The sequence below is a fragment of the Chlamydotis macqueenii genome, chromosome 4 (genome assembly GCF_036417535.1).
Source record: "Chlamydotis macqueenii isolate bChlMac1 chromosome 4, bChlMac1.mat, whole genome shotgun sequence".
NCBI lineage: Eukaryota > Metazoa > Chordata > Aves > Otidiformes > Otididae > Chlamydotis > Chlamydotis macqueenii.
Window position 1 is genome coordinate 1031735 of NC_141559.1, and position 18079 is coordinate 1049813.

The window sequence follows — 18079 nt, forward strand, 5'->3', positions numbered from 1 at the left end:
ACAACCATTATAATTACCGTGGCACAATTCTCCATGTAGATGCTTTTCTTCAAAAAGTTTGAAACTTAGCTCCTTGTATTAGGCAGAGAGTACTAGGAAGTGGAAATTTGGTCTTATTAAATTATGTTCCCCTGTCATTCCATTTGGTTTTATTTCTATTACTATAAAGTGCCACAATGGATTGTCTTGCATTATCTTTATTTTATAAACTTTCTTGAAATTCAGTATTGTATCAATTTATGCCATATGTGGCATGTTTATCCTATAGAGAAACCAGCAGTACAGAAAATCATAGCTTACCTACTTTTTTCATAGTTTTGACCCATCAACAGTTCATCTGCTAATGAATTGTAATATGAAACATGCTTACAAAAAACCATATTTCTAAAATATACTTACAAAAGGACAAGTTTATAAAATAATGATTCTACAGCTAAGCAGTCCAGGATGACATAACTCTTTTGAAGCAAAAGGTTATACCCATGCATTTGATGCCCCATCCCAGATGTAGGAAGGAAATATCAAACAACAAAGGAGACTTAAAGGATTCAAAATAATTTTCTGTGGAAGTAGAAAGAAGACTTGAAGACAGTGTTGCCCTGCTAAACAAGAAAAGCAGATTCTGTGCTGTGCCCAGGACTACAGCACATGATAGAGAGCTCTGGATATAAGCCCGTTGGCTCTGGCGAGCTTACAGCTGGGTTTTGATTTTAATACACCTTCCACATAAGCAACAAATAAGGCAGCCACATCTTCACTGTTCTTAGCACCCCACTGAAAGCAAGGTGCTGAGGTGTTTTGAAGATTTTTGGCTTTCATGCTCAACATCATATCATATTGGCAGGTAACCAAAAAATAGCACTTTGATTTTGGTGCCTGCTGAAGTGTTTCAGTCTAAATGCGCATTTGTTTTGTCCTAACATCCACACTGACTATGGAGTACAGATTCTAATGAAATGGGACAGATGGGAAAAATTACAGAAAAGGAAAAAGAAATCCACTGTGTAACTTGTGTACATTAGGTCTGAAATTTAAAACCTTCAAGCTGATATCCAGGTTTGGTTTTTTTTACTGCCAGTTTCATTCCAGCCAACAAACGGTGCTCGTAAGTACTGGTTGCAATCTAAATGTTATCATTTTTGTCCACAGTTGATTCCATGCACAGAATTGTTCCTGTTAAACTTGAAGCTATCTCTGCAAATCAGTCTCATTTTATAGAGTGCTAAGCATTTAACCCATGAAATATGGTCCCTTGAAATAATTTCTGCTCTAAATATTTCTGCTGTAAATATGAAGAACACTGAGTTCTGTATTTGAAAGAAAACCTTTCCATGACATGCATAAATTGCTAGCTGTATCCTCTCAAACAATCTGACACAATCCTAAAGGGTTCTGCAAACATTTCCTGTTGTGATATTTTAATGTGAACTTGGCCAAAAGTCTTACTATTACATTCACATTCACAATAAGAATGCAATGGCAGAAAATACAGAACAATGAAATATAATAACGTTATGCAGTGTATTTTAAATATTTGCAGCAAAGACCCTAAGAAATTAAGCAAAGCTCTATACAAAGCAGCTAATCTAATTTAGTGGGAATACACTGTTTGGGTTTTTTGGTTTGTTTAGTTTAAATCAATATGAATTATGTTGTTCATTCTATTCTATTGAAAACTCTCCTAGCATGAGAGCTGAAAAATTATCTGTTGGAAACAAGCACAAATGAGTACTACCATGTATCCATAGCATGATTGTATTTGCCTAAATACTATGGAAAGCATGCCAAAGCCAGCTTGGTATGTGGTTCTGTGTATCCTAGACAGGGTATACATTCATGTGCTAGCTCAGCCTGCAGTTTTTAAACGACTAGATGGGACTTTAGTGCTAAGCATTTCCACTGGCACAGTAGTTGGAATGCAAAAGTTGAAAAAGAGAAAACAGAAACCCCTAACCTTTGGAAATACATGTAAACCTTTGCTGGTAAAGGTGTGTGAATTTTTTTTCCTCATTATTTTTGTAAGTAGCAATGGCAGATTTTCAGGAACCCAGTTATTTAGCAGTCGTCTATTTTAGTTAGATTTTGGGAATTTTCATCTGTTCCTTTGTTTTGCAAAATAAATTAATCTAACCTCTGTAAAGCCCAGCTTCTTCCCAGTTTGTCAATGGAAGTTTTTTCATTTGCTTAAACAGAAGCTGAACTGTGTCATCTAAACATGTGCAGAAGTGTATTGGTTATTAAATTGGGTTGAGGCTCATAACAGAGTCAAAATCCTCTCCAGAAAAGATTAAAAAAAAAAAATCCACAATTTTCCACATAATTCCTTCTGTGAAAGAATATGTAAATATGCCTCACAGGGTTTTCTGAATATCAGCAAATACCGGCTGTGTCAGATGGTCTGAAGAGTGAATTTGAGAATAAGAGTTTTTCCAGGCTTCAAAAACAAACTATGTTTGGAAATTTATTAGCTAACAAATTTAAACAGACGGTTTTAAATACAGTCCAAGTAAGGCAAGTTGTGTTTAAAATCATGTAGGTTAACTCTAAACTCCCTTCCTTTGCTGCCAAAGTTCAACTAGCATGTTTTAAACATGGCTTGCTCTGTCTACATTAGCATAAAGTTGTGTTCAAATTCTGTTTAAAATGTCAACTGATACAAATAAGGAAGTATCAGCAGGGTCACGTTAGCATAGTACTGAGCTTTCACACAGCATGCTGAGCATCTCAGAGTATAGCCAGATCCTACTTGACTATGCATTAACAAGTATATTTTAACAAGCAGACGGCACCGAAGCACCAACTCCAACCCCAGGATGACTTTTAATCATAGAATCATAGAATGGTTAGAGTTGGAAGGGACCTTCAAAGGTCATCTAGTCCAACCCCCCTGCAAGGAGCAGGGACATTTCCAACCAGACCAGGTTGCTCAGAGCCTCATCCAGCCTGGCCTTGAACGTTTCCAGGGATGGGGCTTCCACCACCTCTCTGGGCAACCTGTTCCAGTGTTCTACAACTCACATTGTAAAAAATTTTTTCCTAATATCTAATCTAAATCTACCCCCCTCTATTTTAAATGTAATCTGGGGATGATCTGAAACACAGAACAGTCTCTCACCTTCATCCTACTAGGAGGATGGTGCTCCTAGGCCATCAGTGCGGAGGCAAGCAGGGGAGCAAAAAACCACTGCTTCAGCAACTGAGGGTTTATCCTCATCGGTGTGACTTAGCACTGAAATGAGCTGGGAGCACAGGTGTAACGCAGCTACTTTTATCAAGTCTCAACCAGAATCTCAGCTTTTACTAACCTAGTTTTTCTGCCTGGAAGTGTGAGCGTTTGCCAATGGTGACAGCGTAACAGAATGACTTGAAAAAGTTTCCTTAAATCCAGCAGCTTTGATGTACTTTGTGGAGGGACCAACTGTGTGCTAACATACCTCTCATACATGTGACAGTGGCGTGCTTTGCCTTAGCTCGGGATCCAAAGCATAAACTGTGCTACCACGTCTTATCCTTTATCTTTTTTTCTACTAGACTAAGTGTAAAGGTCAACTTGACGAAAGCCACTTGGGGTTGTTCTGCATGTGTCAAGTATTTCAGATAAATGCAGGGAGAAAGTCAAACCACCACAACACAGCCCACCTCTGTATACATCCAGCATTAAGTAATAATATTTACACATCAACTTTTCACACTGTTGGTTCAGGTTCTTCCCAAGTCTTGGAGTTTCACTTTCGGTTTCAGGTTCCAGTGAATCCAAAATGATGAAACTGAGACTTGAATTGAAATCTGAGCGTTTTGATGGACAAGTACACAAGTCTAAAATGACCAGGCAGCCAGTTGTCACATGTCGTTACTGAGCCAAAGGTAAAACTACTATTTGTGCAGCAGCAGAAGAAGTCTTATTTCAGAAATTGGCAAAATAGTCACAAACTGTGTAAGTTTTGCATGAAGCCTAGTTGAGGATGTTGGATTTGAACCCTGTATTATCAAAGTATTTCATAGGATTAATTAGGACTACAGTTAACATTTACAACACAATGAGAAATTGCATGATATTTGGCATGTCTGGACATAAGAAAATGTGCATAGTAGAGAAAAAAATTTTCAGGGGGCAAAATCACATTGGTAAGATACCATTTTTCAAGATATCCATTAAGTTCTTCCAAATAATGTGACATTTTAGAGGATAGGCATTGTAATTGTAGTTAGGCACTGGCAAACTGGCATGGTAAAAATTAAAGGAAGAGAAATGTTACTATTGTATTTTTCTAAAAATGGAGTTGAAAAAAAAGTTGCTGAAAAAGTACTTAAAGTCTGTCAGCACTTTAAAAAAAATTGCTGTATGTTTCTCCATATGCAACTACGTATTGTTCTGCTGCTGCTGAATCAAGGAGAGATCAAGATAAATGCCCTCATAGATATAAAACAGGACAACATTATGCCCTTTGAAGATACCTTTCTTGCTGAGGTGTATGCATGCAGAAATATCTCTGTATATACTGCATGTAGACCAGAGTACTGCTGGAACTGACACGATCTGAATTCAGTAAGAGGCAAGGCACTTTTTCTCAACAACATTAGTTTCCCCAATGTCTCGGGCATGAAAACCTACAACACCATTGATCATATGGATTTTTAAGCATCTGTTCATTTCTACTTTTAGGGTACTGATAGGAAAAAAGAGAACTGAATTTCCTCAGAAGTGCTTAGAGGTCTGAGTCATGGAACTTACCGCCCTTGTACACTAGAACTATTCAGTTAAGTTTCCAGACTTAAATTAGCAAGACTCTGACAGATACAAGCAATGAGTTCATCAAATTGCTGTTTGGTGTAGGTAACAAATACGCTGAGAATAATGTAACCCTACTGCAACCAGGTAATTTAATGGAGTTACATCATGGTTGAATTACAAATTGAAATAATCTACAGAACAACTCCATTAAATCACTTGTTGCAAAAAAGATGCTTCTTAGAGGATGTAGCTTCATTATGTATAACATAGCTGGTATTGTTAAGTATTAATAGAAAAACTGTCAGGACTTTCTTTCAAATGCTAGTCCAGAATATAATCCATTATTTTGTACATACAGTTTTAATATATTTTAAATTAAAAACTACAAATAAATTTACAAGAAAAAAAAATCTATGATATTCATTTTAAAGAGCATTCCTTCATATATCTCACAGTGGAAACAGAAAGGGCATCACATTTCACTTTGCTCTTATATATCTTGAATTCTTAGCCATCTAGGGTCACTGTTGTACTGAGATTTCCCAACCGTCTCCTGCTTTGGGAAAGGGATCCTAGAGCGCAGTACTGACATGGTTTAGTGTCTTGGTGCCTACACAGCACAACTGATACAACCACTGTTTTCCTTAGCTTTATACTCCCGATTATATTTTTTTAAATAACATTAATTTATTAGATATCCTTCTTAGTACAGTATGTCTTTTGACACAGTATTTAAAGTAGGTTTTTTAAAGTCATTATGGCATATGTGGGCAGTATATAGAATATGCAGATCCTTTTTACATGAAAATAAATTTTTATAAAGTATTTACAACATTAGTGGGTATACCAAAGTAAGCTGATGAATGGAGACAAGGTTGGGAGGAGGAGGGGTGTTAAACAGTTCACATGCCTCTGCAGAAAATGACTCAAATGTTTTCAAAATCTACGTTTAGAATAAGAGTTTAAAATGGACAAAGACAATTATAGTTTGTGATACTTTAAAAAAAAATCCATTTGTTGGAGTCTCACATCTAACAAATCACTGAAATGTCTTGAATCTAATTTAATGGTTGCAGGATTATTTGCTGATGAAAATTTCCTGGTTTATGTGCTGGTGACAAAAAAAATACTGAGGTATTTCTTGGGAAGGCAAAAGGTTTGTCTCTATCTGTCTGTTAACATTCTGCATGATAACGGCAGACAATACTTTATACTACAGGCAAAACTCTCATTGCTTTTAGCAAGAATGCTACTTGCATATATGCTTTAAGAGCTAAGCAACAAACGATGGGAGCAAGATTTACATAACTTTTAATAAATATAATAAAACAATATTTTAAAAGGCAAAATCCAAACTATTGAAAGTTGCTTCTGGCAGTGAACTGCAGTGACTTACCCCATTAGCTTTAAGAACAGTATGTTTCCTTTATCAAAAGAGTAGATAAGTGTGAATCTGAGATTTTTGTATCCTGCCACATTTTTGTGGATTATCATTTGCCTCTGTTTCACGTCCCTCTCCCCTTTAGATCTGTCCCACAACCACTGCTCTGCTCGTGACGAGGGCCTGAGCGCGCTTTCCCTCTGCAGCAGTCCAGGGGTATCCCGTGCTCAGGTTGTGTCAGCAACCGGGCGAGCAACCTCCCTGCAGCCTTCCCAGCTCCTGCGAGCTGAGACACCAAACCAGAACTACACACTTCTGACAAAATCACGGTTGGGGTAAATTGGCAATGACCCACTGATTCCACGGAGCTGCATTAGTATGCACCAGTGGAGAAGCTGAATCTTGAACTGGGGAAAAAAAAAAACCCTACATTTTTTAAATTGTGTTTAGGAAACAAAACTTTCGGATTTTGAAGCCAGTAGGAAAATTACTCTGCACTAGTTGGGTGATTCTTTATATTTTCATGAGTTATTAGATTCAGTTTTCATGGATAAGAGAATAAAAGCTGAAAACATTGCCTCTCCCCAAAAAGGGTCACACACAGTGTAGCTGCAGACCCCCCACCTCGCCGTGCCTCAACCTGACGGTGGTGCCTGACCTGGAGACCCACGTCTGCGTGCCCCTGAAAGAGCTCAGGCTCCCCGGGGAGGGCGGAGAAGCCCGCCAACAGTGAGTCCCAACGCAAGCTGTGGCCTGTCAACTCTAAGGTTCAGGTTTTCAGCCAGATACTAGTGTCAATTTTCAACTCTCACTGGTCCTGATCGACTCTCAGAGCGTGGAGAAATGAATGATCTGGAACTCATAAAGCACCCCGTCCACCCTGCTTATAACACTTACACGTGCTGATACACGTCTCTTACAAAGGGTGTTCTGAAGTATTGTGTTACGTGGCCTTTTGATGGGGTTCATTTGCAGGAAAACAAACTCATGCTTCTGGGATTTTTTTTTTCCTAAAAACACAGATTTGTATTTTTCGAATTTCAGGTATATTTTCCTATTAGAAGTAAGGTAGAACTGTTACCATATACCTAGTTCTCAAGTCCCAAATTTTAGTGGTAAAACAGAACCCAGACTTAAGTGCCCCAGTCTAGGATATGAATATGGAAAAAAAAATGTATAGCCCATTTTCATCAGGAAAACGAAAGCTTAAACAGAACCTTGTGTTCAAACTACTGTGCTTTTTTCCTTTTGATTTTATGTCATCAAGGCCACTTGCTTTTTACCGTTACTTACAACTTTTTAAACTCTAGCTACAAGTTTTCACTAGATGGCAGGATTCCACTGTCAGCTATCATCAGTCGCTTTACTTGCAAAGCAACAGTTGCTCATCAGTAGGGAAAAAAATGTAAACGTTCAAGTTTTGCAAAATGTAAAAACAAAAAACTTAACAGTAATGAGAAAAATGATATATATACTTAATAAATCATAGCTCTGTTACTGAATGTGATTAATACGGCTGGAAATCATTGAAAATAATAGTGAAAGATGTTCTTTTCTTGGCAGAGGAACTAAAAGGACCTTCTTTTCTAAAATGAGGTAGACTTACTGTTTCTGCTTTTTCTGAAAAAGTTAACTGATCCAGTAAATTTAATTTAACTAATTCAGAAATATATTGACAGCTTAAGAAAGTTAGAGCTTAAACAACTAAACTACTGATCTGGAATACTGTATCAACGTACAAAAAACTTAACACTCAGCGTACTGGATTGCCAAGATACTAGAAGGTGATAAGATATATTTTAATCTCTCTCCCTCAATCTCACAAGACAGAACTCATTGTATGATGATCAGTCCCGGTATCATTTCCGCCAGTGGTATTTTGCTGACCTCCGAGCTCTGGACAAAATTTGTCCCTCTTGTCTAGGAGAAGAGAATGCAGCTCCATACAGTTACGTAACCCTTAATAACCGTGACAAATCTTCATTGTTGCACCAGTGGAGAAGCTGTTGCAATGGATTGAGCACTAATTGTTAACAAAACTACATTTTAACTATTGTTTTTGCAACTTGGGGTTACCAATTCTTATTTTTTGTTTATGCTGAATTTCTGCTGTCTGTTTTGCTCTCATTTTGTACATGAAAATAATTTATGAAGTGTTCAGTAATTTTCAGTGTTGCTTGTGAAATATAAGAGGGAATGTTTGGCATCTATTAAAGCTGCTTCTAAGACTGGATAACTTTCCAAAACCAGAGATAACTCAGCGTAATGCTTTCCAGGATTCCCAAAATAGTAAGAACATTTTCTCATGATAAAGCTGTATTTACTCTATGCCCAGAGTAGAAAAAGTATCATAAATAGCTGGGTGAAACAGCGTTTCCTAATATGAGACTCAGTTTTGCGATGTGCCGAGTGCATTCAAAAACACAGAGCGGATCAACTAGGAGCTGAAAGGCATACATCATTTCACATTTTCTAACCTTTCATATTTAAGAAAATGTTTGCAATACTTGCAAGCTACCAAAAAGTAATCATTCCTTTTTATTGAAACAAACATAATCAGCACCTGTAGAATCTCTGCAAAACATGTTAGCAAATTCAAACAAGCATCACAGTAAGATCCACACTAACCATTTCACTGGAAGCAATATATATTTAAACAAAGTATTCTCTTCACTCGTGTTCACACAACACCGATAACATCTTTCTCTCACGATCCTACCTTGGCGATTTGCAAAGGCTGCTTTTGCTCCTTGCCACCTTGCAATCTAAAGCCCCAAGGCGCCCCTCCACTCATAGCAATGCAGAGATAATCCCCCGTGCCCATTTTCCTGGTGCAGTTAGGCAACATTCATTTACAGAAGAACATGAAAAAAAAAATTTCTCTTGCAGACATTCAGCGAGCTGGAGATTTGTCTGCCAGGCAGAGCTGGAGACCCAGAGCACCACACTGTTGCTGCTGCTGTGTACTGCACTAGCAAATGTAGTCATTCAGAAGAATGTAAGAGCTCCCTCGGATCAAGGGCACAGCCCACTCTTTCGTCAGATTTCTACGCTCAGCCCACCTTCAAAGTAAAGTAAGTAACGCTGAGGAAATGCACACAAAGAAGCAGAAAAGGCTGTATTTGAACATGACTCTCATGACAGCTAAATCAAAACAACAGCAAAAAGAAGTGTACATTTCCCAGTGGCAATTTAGGACCTCAGTTTACTTTAGTAAATGGTGCCAGACCTTTTAAACTCTGATTTACCCATTTTTTGTATTCATACTCCAAACAAAGAAGAAAGCAGAATCTTGAGTGAAACATCATTTACATCCTCTGAATAACTGATAACACTGGGATCGAGCTAGGTTTATGATTTTCATCTCTACCAGGCATCCACTTTCTGCAGCACTGCAGCTGGGGGGGTGGGGGGGGTCACGAAAAGCTTTACAATTTCTCTATATTGGAATTGCTTTTTTTTTGCTAGTTCTCTCTAATCTCATTATAGTTTAACATTCACTGCTATTTAGCAATGACCTGAATTATCATTGAACCCTAATAACACGTGTTCTTATGCAGCCTGTTGCCTTTCCTACCAGAGAGGGGAAGAGGATTAGTGGAATGAAGTATCAGATCTCTCTGCTGATACTATCAATGGATGATTTGCATTGTGCCATTAAAGAGGAACCTTACTATAAGCATGAAAAAAAAAAAAAAGATTCAGTGGGAAGTTAATTTGCTGGTGCCTTACAAGATCTGGGTTCAGTTCTGTTCCCCACTGCTGACCTGGGATAATGCAGGCTGTAAACAGCTGAGCTCCTCCAGGTCTAGTTGGAGTGGTTTAAGAGGTGAGTGTTCTTCAGCAAGGGATGAATATTCCCCTAGCTGAGTGTTAACAACTAACAGCATAAACACTCCTACTCACTTCAGCCCAGAGTCGGGTAGCTTGGCTTAAATTGCATTGCATTTTGAACTAAGCCGGTTCTAAAGGAGAGTGTTCAGCAGGTGGGCAGAAACCTCTTTAGCAGCTAGACTACTTTCTGAAAAAAACACCTCCTGCCTTGAGACCCAGTTTGCTGGGTGTTGATGTCAGACTCCCACAGCCTAAATTCCACCGAGCTCCCTGTATGAAGTTTTTTCAGTTGGCTGATTCTAGGTCTCCAGAGATGTCAGGACAACAAGAAACACTCGACATTTAAGTTACACGACTTTGTATCTAAGTAGTTGGTAACTGTTGAGGCTTTAAACCTACACCTATGTGTCTGTCAATTAAGCATCGCTGGAGTGACGTTTCCTTGCAATATAGCAATGTTCTTTAAAGATCATTATCCAGGTAGAGACAGGATCTTCTGTTAAACTGAAATATTATGGCTGGAGAAAGTATACAGGCTTCTACGTCCTTGAGCCCTTCATCAGGTCTCTGATGACGCCAAGGTAACCCAAAGACTAGGTGGAGACAAGCTCCCTAGTCAAACAGAGGAAAATGTTAACTTTCTAAATATCAATATTTAATGGGAGGAAGAATGATTTCTTTATTGACTACAAGTCAAGGGCTCTGGAGAAGCAAAACAAGCACAGCTTGCCATATGATTAAATACTTAAGGAAAACACTATCAGAGAAGCCATACTCAAAAAGGGAATGGTCTCAAAGCAGCTTTGCTAGATAACCTCTAAGTGAAGACACCTCGTTTAAAATAACTCCGTTTAAGGTGGCCTACCACTTCTTAATGTCTTGTGCAATGTTCATTTGTTGCTATAGCAGACAGTTTTTTAGTCTTTCCCTAGGCAGAATCTTGCTTTAGACAAAATTATCTCCCTTTTGCCTAGTGATGCACATTTTCATAGATACTTTTATGACAATAAAATTCTTACATATATAGCTGCAAAAAAAAATGCCCTATGACAGTCTGGTATATATAAAAATAATTTTTAAGGAAAATTAATCATACAATTATCAGCTCTTCAGTTGTTATAAATTTATGATGAAATTTATGTGAAAGAATTGAGGTCCTGACAGGAGAACAAAGACAGGAAAAATAACTTTTTTATAGTTAGTATGTTGAGAGGTTTTTGTAACAACAGTTCCAAACAAATTCCTGCGTTTTTAACTTCTGAGAGAGAAATTGTTGCTTGCTCCGCAGTAAGAAAAACATTTGAAGTCTGTAATTAAACTATTCCCATGGTGGGGAAACCCAAAGCTTCCTATGTTCTAATCTAACAAATAATACTCCATAGGCATTAACAACTCCCATTTGCCTTATATGACTTTCTTAAATGCTTATGCTGCAGCATATCTTGCTTTTTAATACTAGTCTTATCTTGTTGTACATTCTCTGCATCCTTTGGGATTTGTAAATGCTGGTCAGAAACTGGGCATCATGATAAAAGTGGAGTCATTCATCAGGTTTATGACATTTTGGTCTCTGTGCTCTCTATAGCATAAACAAATTGCATAAATTCTGAGATAATTTTTGAAATCCACTGAAAAATTTAAAGATAATGGCAACCACAGCCACTTATCCACTGCCACCATCTCCATCATTTCCAAATTTCCAATTCTAGGCCACAACTGATAAAAATTTTATGACAGAAAATACAGCTTTAGAAACTTGGCAAGTGACAAATGCCAGAATTTATCCAGTATCTATCTGTGACCAAACACAGGTAAAGCTTTGGCTTGCATCCGATCTTCTCTGATGAGATCTATATTAAAAAATTTCCAGGTCAAACCTGCACCTGCTCATCTGCTTTCAAGATCTGCCAGTCAAAAAATCTGGCACATCAGCCCTGATGAGCTGTGATAAACTAAGAATAGCCATACCTAGACCAAAGTGAGGCCCTCTACCCTAAAATGTTGTCTTTGATAGCGAGTGGAAAATGGTTGCTTAGGAAAAAGAATAAGAAGCTGGAAAATGCACACTGCTTTCTTCAGGTGGCCTCCAGTGACTTCCACTCAAAAATTTCCTCAGCTGCATGCCGTTTTTCTGTACCTAGTAACACTTACAAATTTCTCTTCCATGAACTTTTCCATATGGTTTCCTCTAGAGCCCACATAATTTTTAGTATCTATAGGTTACTGAAGGAAGTCATCCGTAACTACATTGTGACATAAAGAATCACCTTTTCTTCTTCGAATCTGGATTCTATGGCTTTGTTTGATGTCCCCTGTTTCTTGGATCAGAGGAAATTGTGACCAAGCAATGACCAGCCACACTTTCCAGGAACTTATCGACCTCTCACTTATCCATCTCAGTCATCTGTTTTCAAGGGAAGACAAATAGAATAATTAGTCATTGTTAATATAGAAGAAGTCTCACACCTTTGTTATCCTCGCTGCCTTTCTCTACATCCCCTATAGTTCTGTGTCCTTTTCAAGATGGGGGCCTGGAACGCCACACAGTCTTCAGCCTGCAGACAAAGCTGGGATTTATACAATAACATGTATTGTATAACATCATATATTATGTTCATAATAACATCATCTATTTTGTTCTCTAGTTGCTAACCCCAACATTGCTAACACCAGATTTGCTTTTTCAGACGCTGCTGAGCTGATGTTCTTATGGAACGATCTTTTAAAATCTTAACATCTTGTCTGATAGTAGACAGTTCAAAGCTCATTGTTTTATATGTGAAGTAATGTTTTTTTTTTCCCCAATGTGTATCACCTTATACTTCTAAGCCATGTTATGGTATAGCCTTTGGTGAAGGAATTTGTTGAAAGCCTTTTGTAAATCCAAGATCAATCAGATCACCCTTATCCACGTGTTTTTTGATCCCCTCAAAGGACTGCCTTAGGTTTGTGAGGCAAGATTTCCTTTTATGAAAACCTTTTTAACTCTTCCCAGATAAGTCATATTTATCCAGATGTCCAAAGTTCCGTGTTATAGTTTCCACCTGTTTGTTTTGTATAGATATTGGGCTGACAGGCTTGTTTTCTGAATCTCTCTTGGAACATTTTTGTTAAAAAATGGCACACTCTAATCTCAGGTAACAGTTTTAAGTTACCATCACCTATTTCAGCCTTGAATTCCTTTAAAGCTCTGTGTAGTCTTGGTGACTACTACTTAATTTTCTTTGCCTCATTTACTGTCACTTGTCCATATATTTACTTTTCTTATTGTTATAATAATTAATGATTATTGTAATAATCATTTAATATTGTAATAATAATTTATGATTCTGAACAGTTTTACAGTGGATTTATCTAACATTAATTTAAATCAAGTCGTTTTGTAGCTGAGTTCAGAAGACATTCTACAAGTCTGAGAAGAAATAAGACATATGTCCATCTTTCATTCAGCAATAAAAGAAAAGCTGTCATTCCACCAACAGTTTCCTACAGTAGTATCCTAGGTCTGTGGATTCTTTAAAAATGCAAACCTTTCCACCCATTCCTTAGTAATGAGGAAGAGAGAGAGGGAAAGGGGATATCATGATATCTAATTTATGGGCAGCATTTTACTGCTGTAAATAGCCAGATGGTTTGATTTCCTCTTTTTTATGCATTTCATTTTCTTTTCCTATCGGATTTTTTTCACAGAAAATCAACACAAGCTAGTTCCCTAAAAATGCCAATTTTAACAGCTTTCTAATAGATTCTAACTGTATCATCTGCAAACAATTTAATAAACTACCCAGTTTATTGTAGGATGTGATTTTAGCCAAATGGGAGAATCAGCAGGGGAAAAAAAGAAAAAAAAAGATAGTATGGGGGTTTTTTTTATTAATTACATGGAAAAAAATGCTGCTTATAAATACATACCTACTTTAATGGAAAAAAAAATAAAAATCACGGCCATGCCACTTAAGAACCATTACGTACAGTCCCTTCCAAAGGAAGTTAAAATGGCCTCTTCTAATATATCCCTTCAAATTAGATTTTTTTTTTAAAGTGGCTTCTGCGAGCTGACTAATGTAAGGCAATGTAGCAGATGTTGTTGTCCTGAATCACTGCCTAATAACATTCCTTGTTTCACATTAGTACATCTCAGTAGTTGCATAAGGTAAAATCAAATTCTGAAGGCAAAGATAACATCATTTTCCCCAAACCTTATAGAAGTGGAAAAACATATTTCTGCTTAACTCCTACCCTTAATTTTTGTTCTCCTGACTTTAGAAGCAACAAGGAATGAAGCCACATGGAAAGCATTTCATTTTCAAAAAAGGTATAAAATAACAGACAAAGTGAATGAAATACATTGATGGAAGGTTCAAATGCACAGCTCCAGCTAACATTCATTAAATCTGATTGCTCTTCATTTTTTCCCATCAAATTTCTCTTGTCCTACAAGAGAAATTAATGGAATCCAGATGTTTTGATTGCATGAGAAACTTTGCAGTGCACTGCAAGCTAAAGAAGCTTGCTGACTGAAAGTACAGACACGGAGTGGAAAAGGTACTAAAACCAGTAATACCGAGTTCTTAGTGAAGAGAAAAGAAATTAAAATGACAAAGCCACAAGTTATAGATGATTATTAGCTACCTCTAAGACCAGATGGGAAAGCTCTGCCCACACTTGTAAGAGCTATGGGCACTTCCTCATCAGTAAAGGTAAAGGCTTCAAATTGTAATCCCTAACGTGGATTATTAGGCTGAGGACTGTGTGATGAGTTGGAATTTTAAAACTAGTCCTGCTTTGGCTTTTTTCCTCAACATCAAGACTGGCAAATGAGGTGTAGAGGAAGAAGCAGAGAAATGTACTGAATCTGATTCTGGTGTGAGAAACCACTTTCTCAGAAACATAAAATGAATCCAATCATGTTTTAGAACCTGAGATTATTCTTCCTCTAAATGAGAAGACAAAGGTTTTGTCATGTTCTGAAAAACTGTAAGTCTGCAATCTGCCAAGTGTAAGGGGTAATGCAGGACAGCGCTCAACTGAGCTTTTCTTGAAGGGGGAAAGTAATTTGCTGTTGTTCTCTGCTGGAAACAAATTACCTCACCTCCATACAACAAAGTTTTAGATACTGAGGAAGGGTCAAACTTTTGTGTGTTTATCTTGCTCTTACCTCTTTGTTCCCTGTCCTGTTCTTAGTAGGATGAGTAACAGTAACTCTAGCCACAGGCAAAAGGTTATTAATGCAGGTAGGCCATGCAGAGGACTAAAACTGTGTTCCTCTTAACGGTAGATTTAGCAACAGTCACAATCATGCCTTTTGTTATTGAGGTAAAGTGTCTCTCTGTGAGTTCTGAGGTGATTGCATATGCAGTAAATAACAGGCACTGTTATTTCACAGGTGTGTGTGTTAGGTCACACTCCCAGCATTTATATGTGGCTCACTAAGAAGACGATCTAAGCCACCTGGAAATGTGAAGTTTGCCATGGCACTACCAAGAGGGTATTTCTCAGCATTTATGTCAGTGGATGTCATCCTAGATGCTTGTAATGACTTTATCATTATGGTTTTAGGATTTATTGTGGAAAAAAAAAAACCCAGGTGAAAGAAGCCACTTTCCTCCAAAATACAGAAACAAAGTAATGCCCTCGAACATTACCGCTTGATAACACAATAAATAGAAATTCACACAGAGAGAGTTCCCCTGTAACTCCACATTTCACCTTGTCTGGTGTCGTGGTTAGGGGGTCCTAAGCTGGTAGCTTCTGTAGGAAACTGCTAGAAGTCGCTCCCCTTTGTTCAGGGGACTTGGCCAGGCCTAGGGCGGACCCACTGCTGGCCAAGGCCGAGCCGATTGGTAGCAGAATGTCCCGTGATAACGCCTCTGCGATAACGTATTTAAGAATGGGAAAACAGAAAAAAGAGAGAGAAGAGAAGATGTGAAGAAGCTGAGCGGGGGCAGAGGTGCAGAGGGGGAGGCGCAGGCCTCATGGGCCTTGCAGGCCTCACCCTCTGGCCTCTCGCCAGGCAGCCGACTGGGCCCGACTCAGTCCAGCCCGGCTGCAAGAAGTGGAAAGGAGATGAGAAGTGAATAAGATGTAAAAAAAAAGATCCTGAGAGACATCTACCAGCCTGTTGTGAGGAACGGCTGCAGACGCCAAGGTCAGTTCAGAAGGAGGGGGAGGAGTAACGTGGCTCCTGGCCAAGATTCCCCTGCAGCCTGTGGTGATGACCATGGTGGAGCAGGTTGTCCCCCTGCAGCCCATGGAGGTCCACGGAGGAGCAGAGATCCTCTTGGAGCCCGTGAAGGACCCCATACCGGGGGGAGGTGGAGGCCTGAAGGCAGCTGTGGCCCGTGGAGGGCCCGCTGGGACAGCTGTTCTGAAGGGACTGCGCCTGTGGAAGAGATGACCCACGCCGGAGCAGTTCCACGAAGGACTGTGGCGTAGGGGTGGGACCCCACAACGGAGCAGGGGAGGAATGTGAGGAGTTCTTCCCCCGACCATGAAGCAGCGGCGTGAAACAACGCGTGATGAACTGACCGCGACCCCCATTCCCTTTTCCCCCCCCCGTGCCGCTCGGGGGGGGAAGGTAGTAGAGATAATGTTAAGCTTGGGAAGAGGGAGGGGTGGATGGAGGTTATCTTGTTCTCTGTCTCATTATCTTGCTGTTTGTAGTAATAAATGAATAGTTTTCCCCAAGTTTAGTCTGTTTTGCCCGTGACGGTAACTTTAAGGATTTCTCCCTGTCCTTATCTCAAACCTCGAGCCGTTTTTCCTTATATTTTCTCTCCCTGTTCTCTCAGAAGGTAGGGGGAGTGAGAGAAAGACTGCGTAGTCTGGTCCGATCGAGGCTGAACTACGACAGTTATTTTGGCGCCCAACGTGGGGCTCGAGGAATTTGAGATAAGGATTGAGTTTAATTGGGAGTGGTAATGGGCAAAACAGGGATTGAACTTGACAAAAGAGCAAAATGATTAGGGGAAATTTATGTTCTGATTGTGGTGAAGGGATAAGTGGTGAATTGTGTGTAAATTGCATGGTATATTCACTGTTGGTGTTTTGAGGATATTATTTTGATTCTTGGTGCGGGGAATTCTTTTTCTTTTATGTTGATGTGTGTGTATTTTAATTAGAGTTCTTAATATTTAAGAAAATAGAATATAATATTTAAGAAAATAGAATTTTGTAGATTAGTGAAGATTTGCTATCTAAGTATGTGCCTAGGTGGCAACATCTCACAGGGCCTCTGTAGCCAAAGACCTGTCACCATTCAATACAGTAAGGAAAAATGTATAGATAACTCGAGTAAGGAGCCAAGAGCTTGGAGAAGAGAAGTCCAGTGTTTCTTTGGTGTTTGCCCTACCTGTTCCTAGCACAGCCAGCCCCAGATACTCAGCCAGTACTTCCTGAACTACTGGCTGAAGAGAAGTTGACTTTTTTTTTTTTCTTTCCTGGACTCTGAAAGGCCTTTGAGAAGGCTTTTGAAATTCCAGGTGTGCATACATGGTCCCACCACATCCTAGCTACACACTACAACAGGAGCTTCCTTTCTTTCTCCCGCTCCTTTGTATGGGCCAGGCAATTTGGAAGCAGAGGTGGTCTGAAAGCACCCAAGGGGTCTTGGGAAAGGGATTGGTAAGATATATGGAAAGACAAGGATTTCAGGATGTGTCTAAGAATCAATACGCAAAATAGCTACAAAGGCTTCCCAAGATTTTGTTGTGAGGAAAAAGTAAAACACATTCACTGCAAGATTTGTTAATGTGGAAAAAATGTTTGTGACACTCGAATAAATCCCTGTTTCTTGTTAATCTTGAAGTAAGGGTTTGGGCTAGAATTCATATTTCCAGGTGTCATTCCGCTGCTGTTTTTAGTTACCACTGTGTTTTAGCAAGCAAGAACTAGTTTACTCTTGGGACCTGGGAAGACTCTTAGGTGTCTATCTCCATTTCAGTTTGATTCCCAGGAGATGGGATGACTACATTTTTGGCTGCAGTAGTTGGGAAAATTCTGATAAAAGATTCTAAAGTAAAAAGAAAACTATTCATGTGGTATTCTCTTTCTGCTTTTGGCAGGAAAATGTTGCATCAGATTCTTTTTAATAGAACCTACAGGAATCAAACTTTTTCTTCTCTGCAAAAGTT

The 18079-nt window shown here is 38.9% G+C and overlaps 1 protein-coding gene across 1 annotated transcript in view; it reads right to left on the minus strand.

Annotated features, from left to right (window-relative positions):
• Window positions 1-9038, minus strand: part of SYNPO2 (synaptopodin 2) — a 90870-nt gene extending 81832 nt beyond the window's left edge. Inside the window, exon 1 of the mRNA XM_086746380.1 lies at window positions 8833-9038. Coding sequence (XP_086602506.1) covers window positions 8833-8961 — 129 coding nt within the window. The 5' untranslated portion in view covers window positions 8962-9038. The remainder of the gene's footprint in view (window positions 1-8832) is intronic.
• Window positions 9039-18079: the final 9041 nt, after the last annotated feature.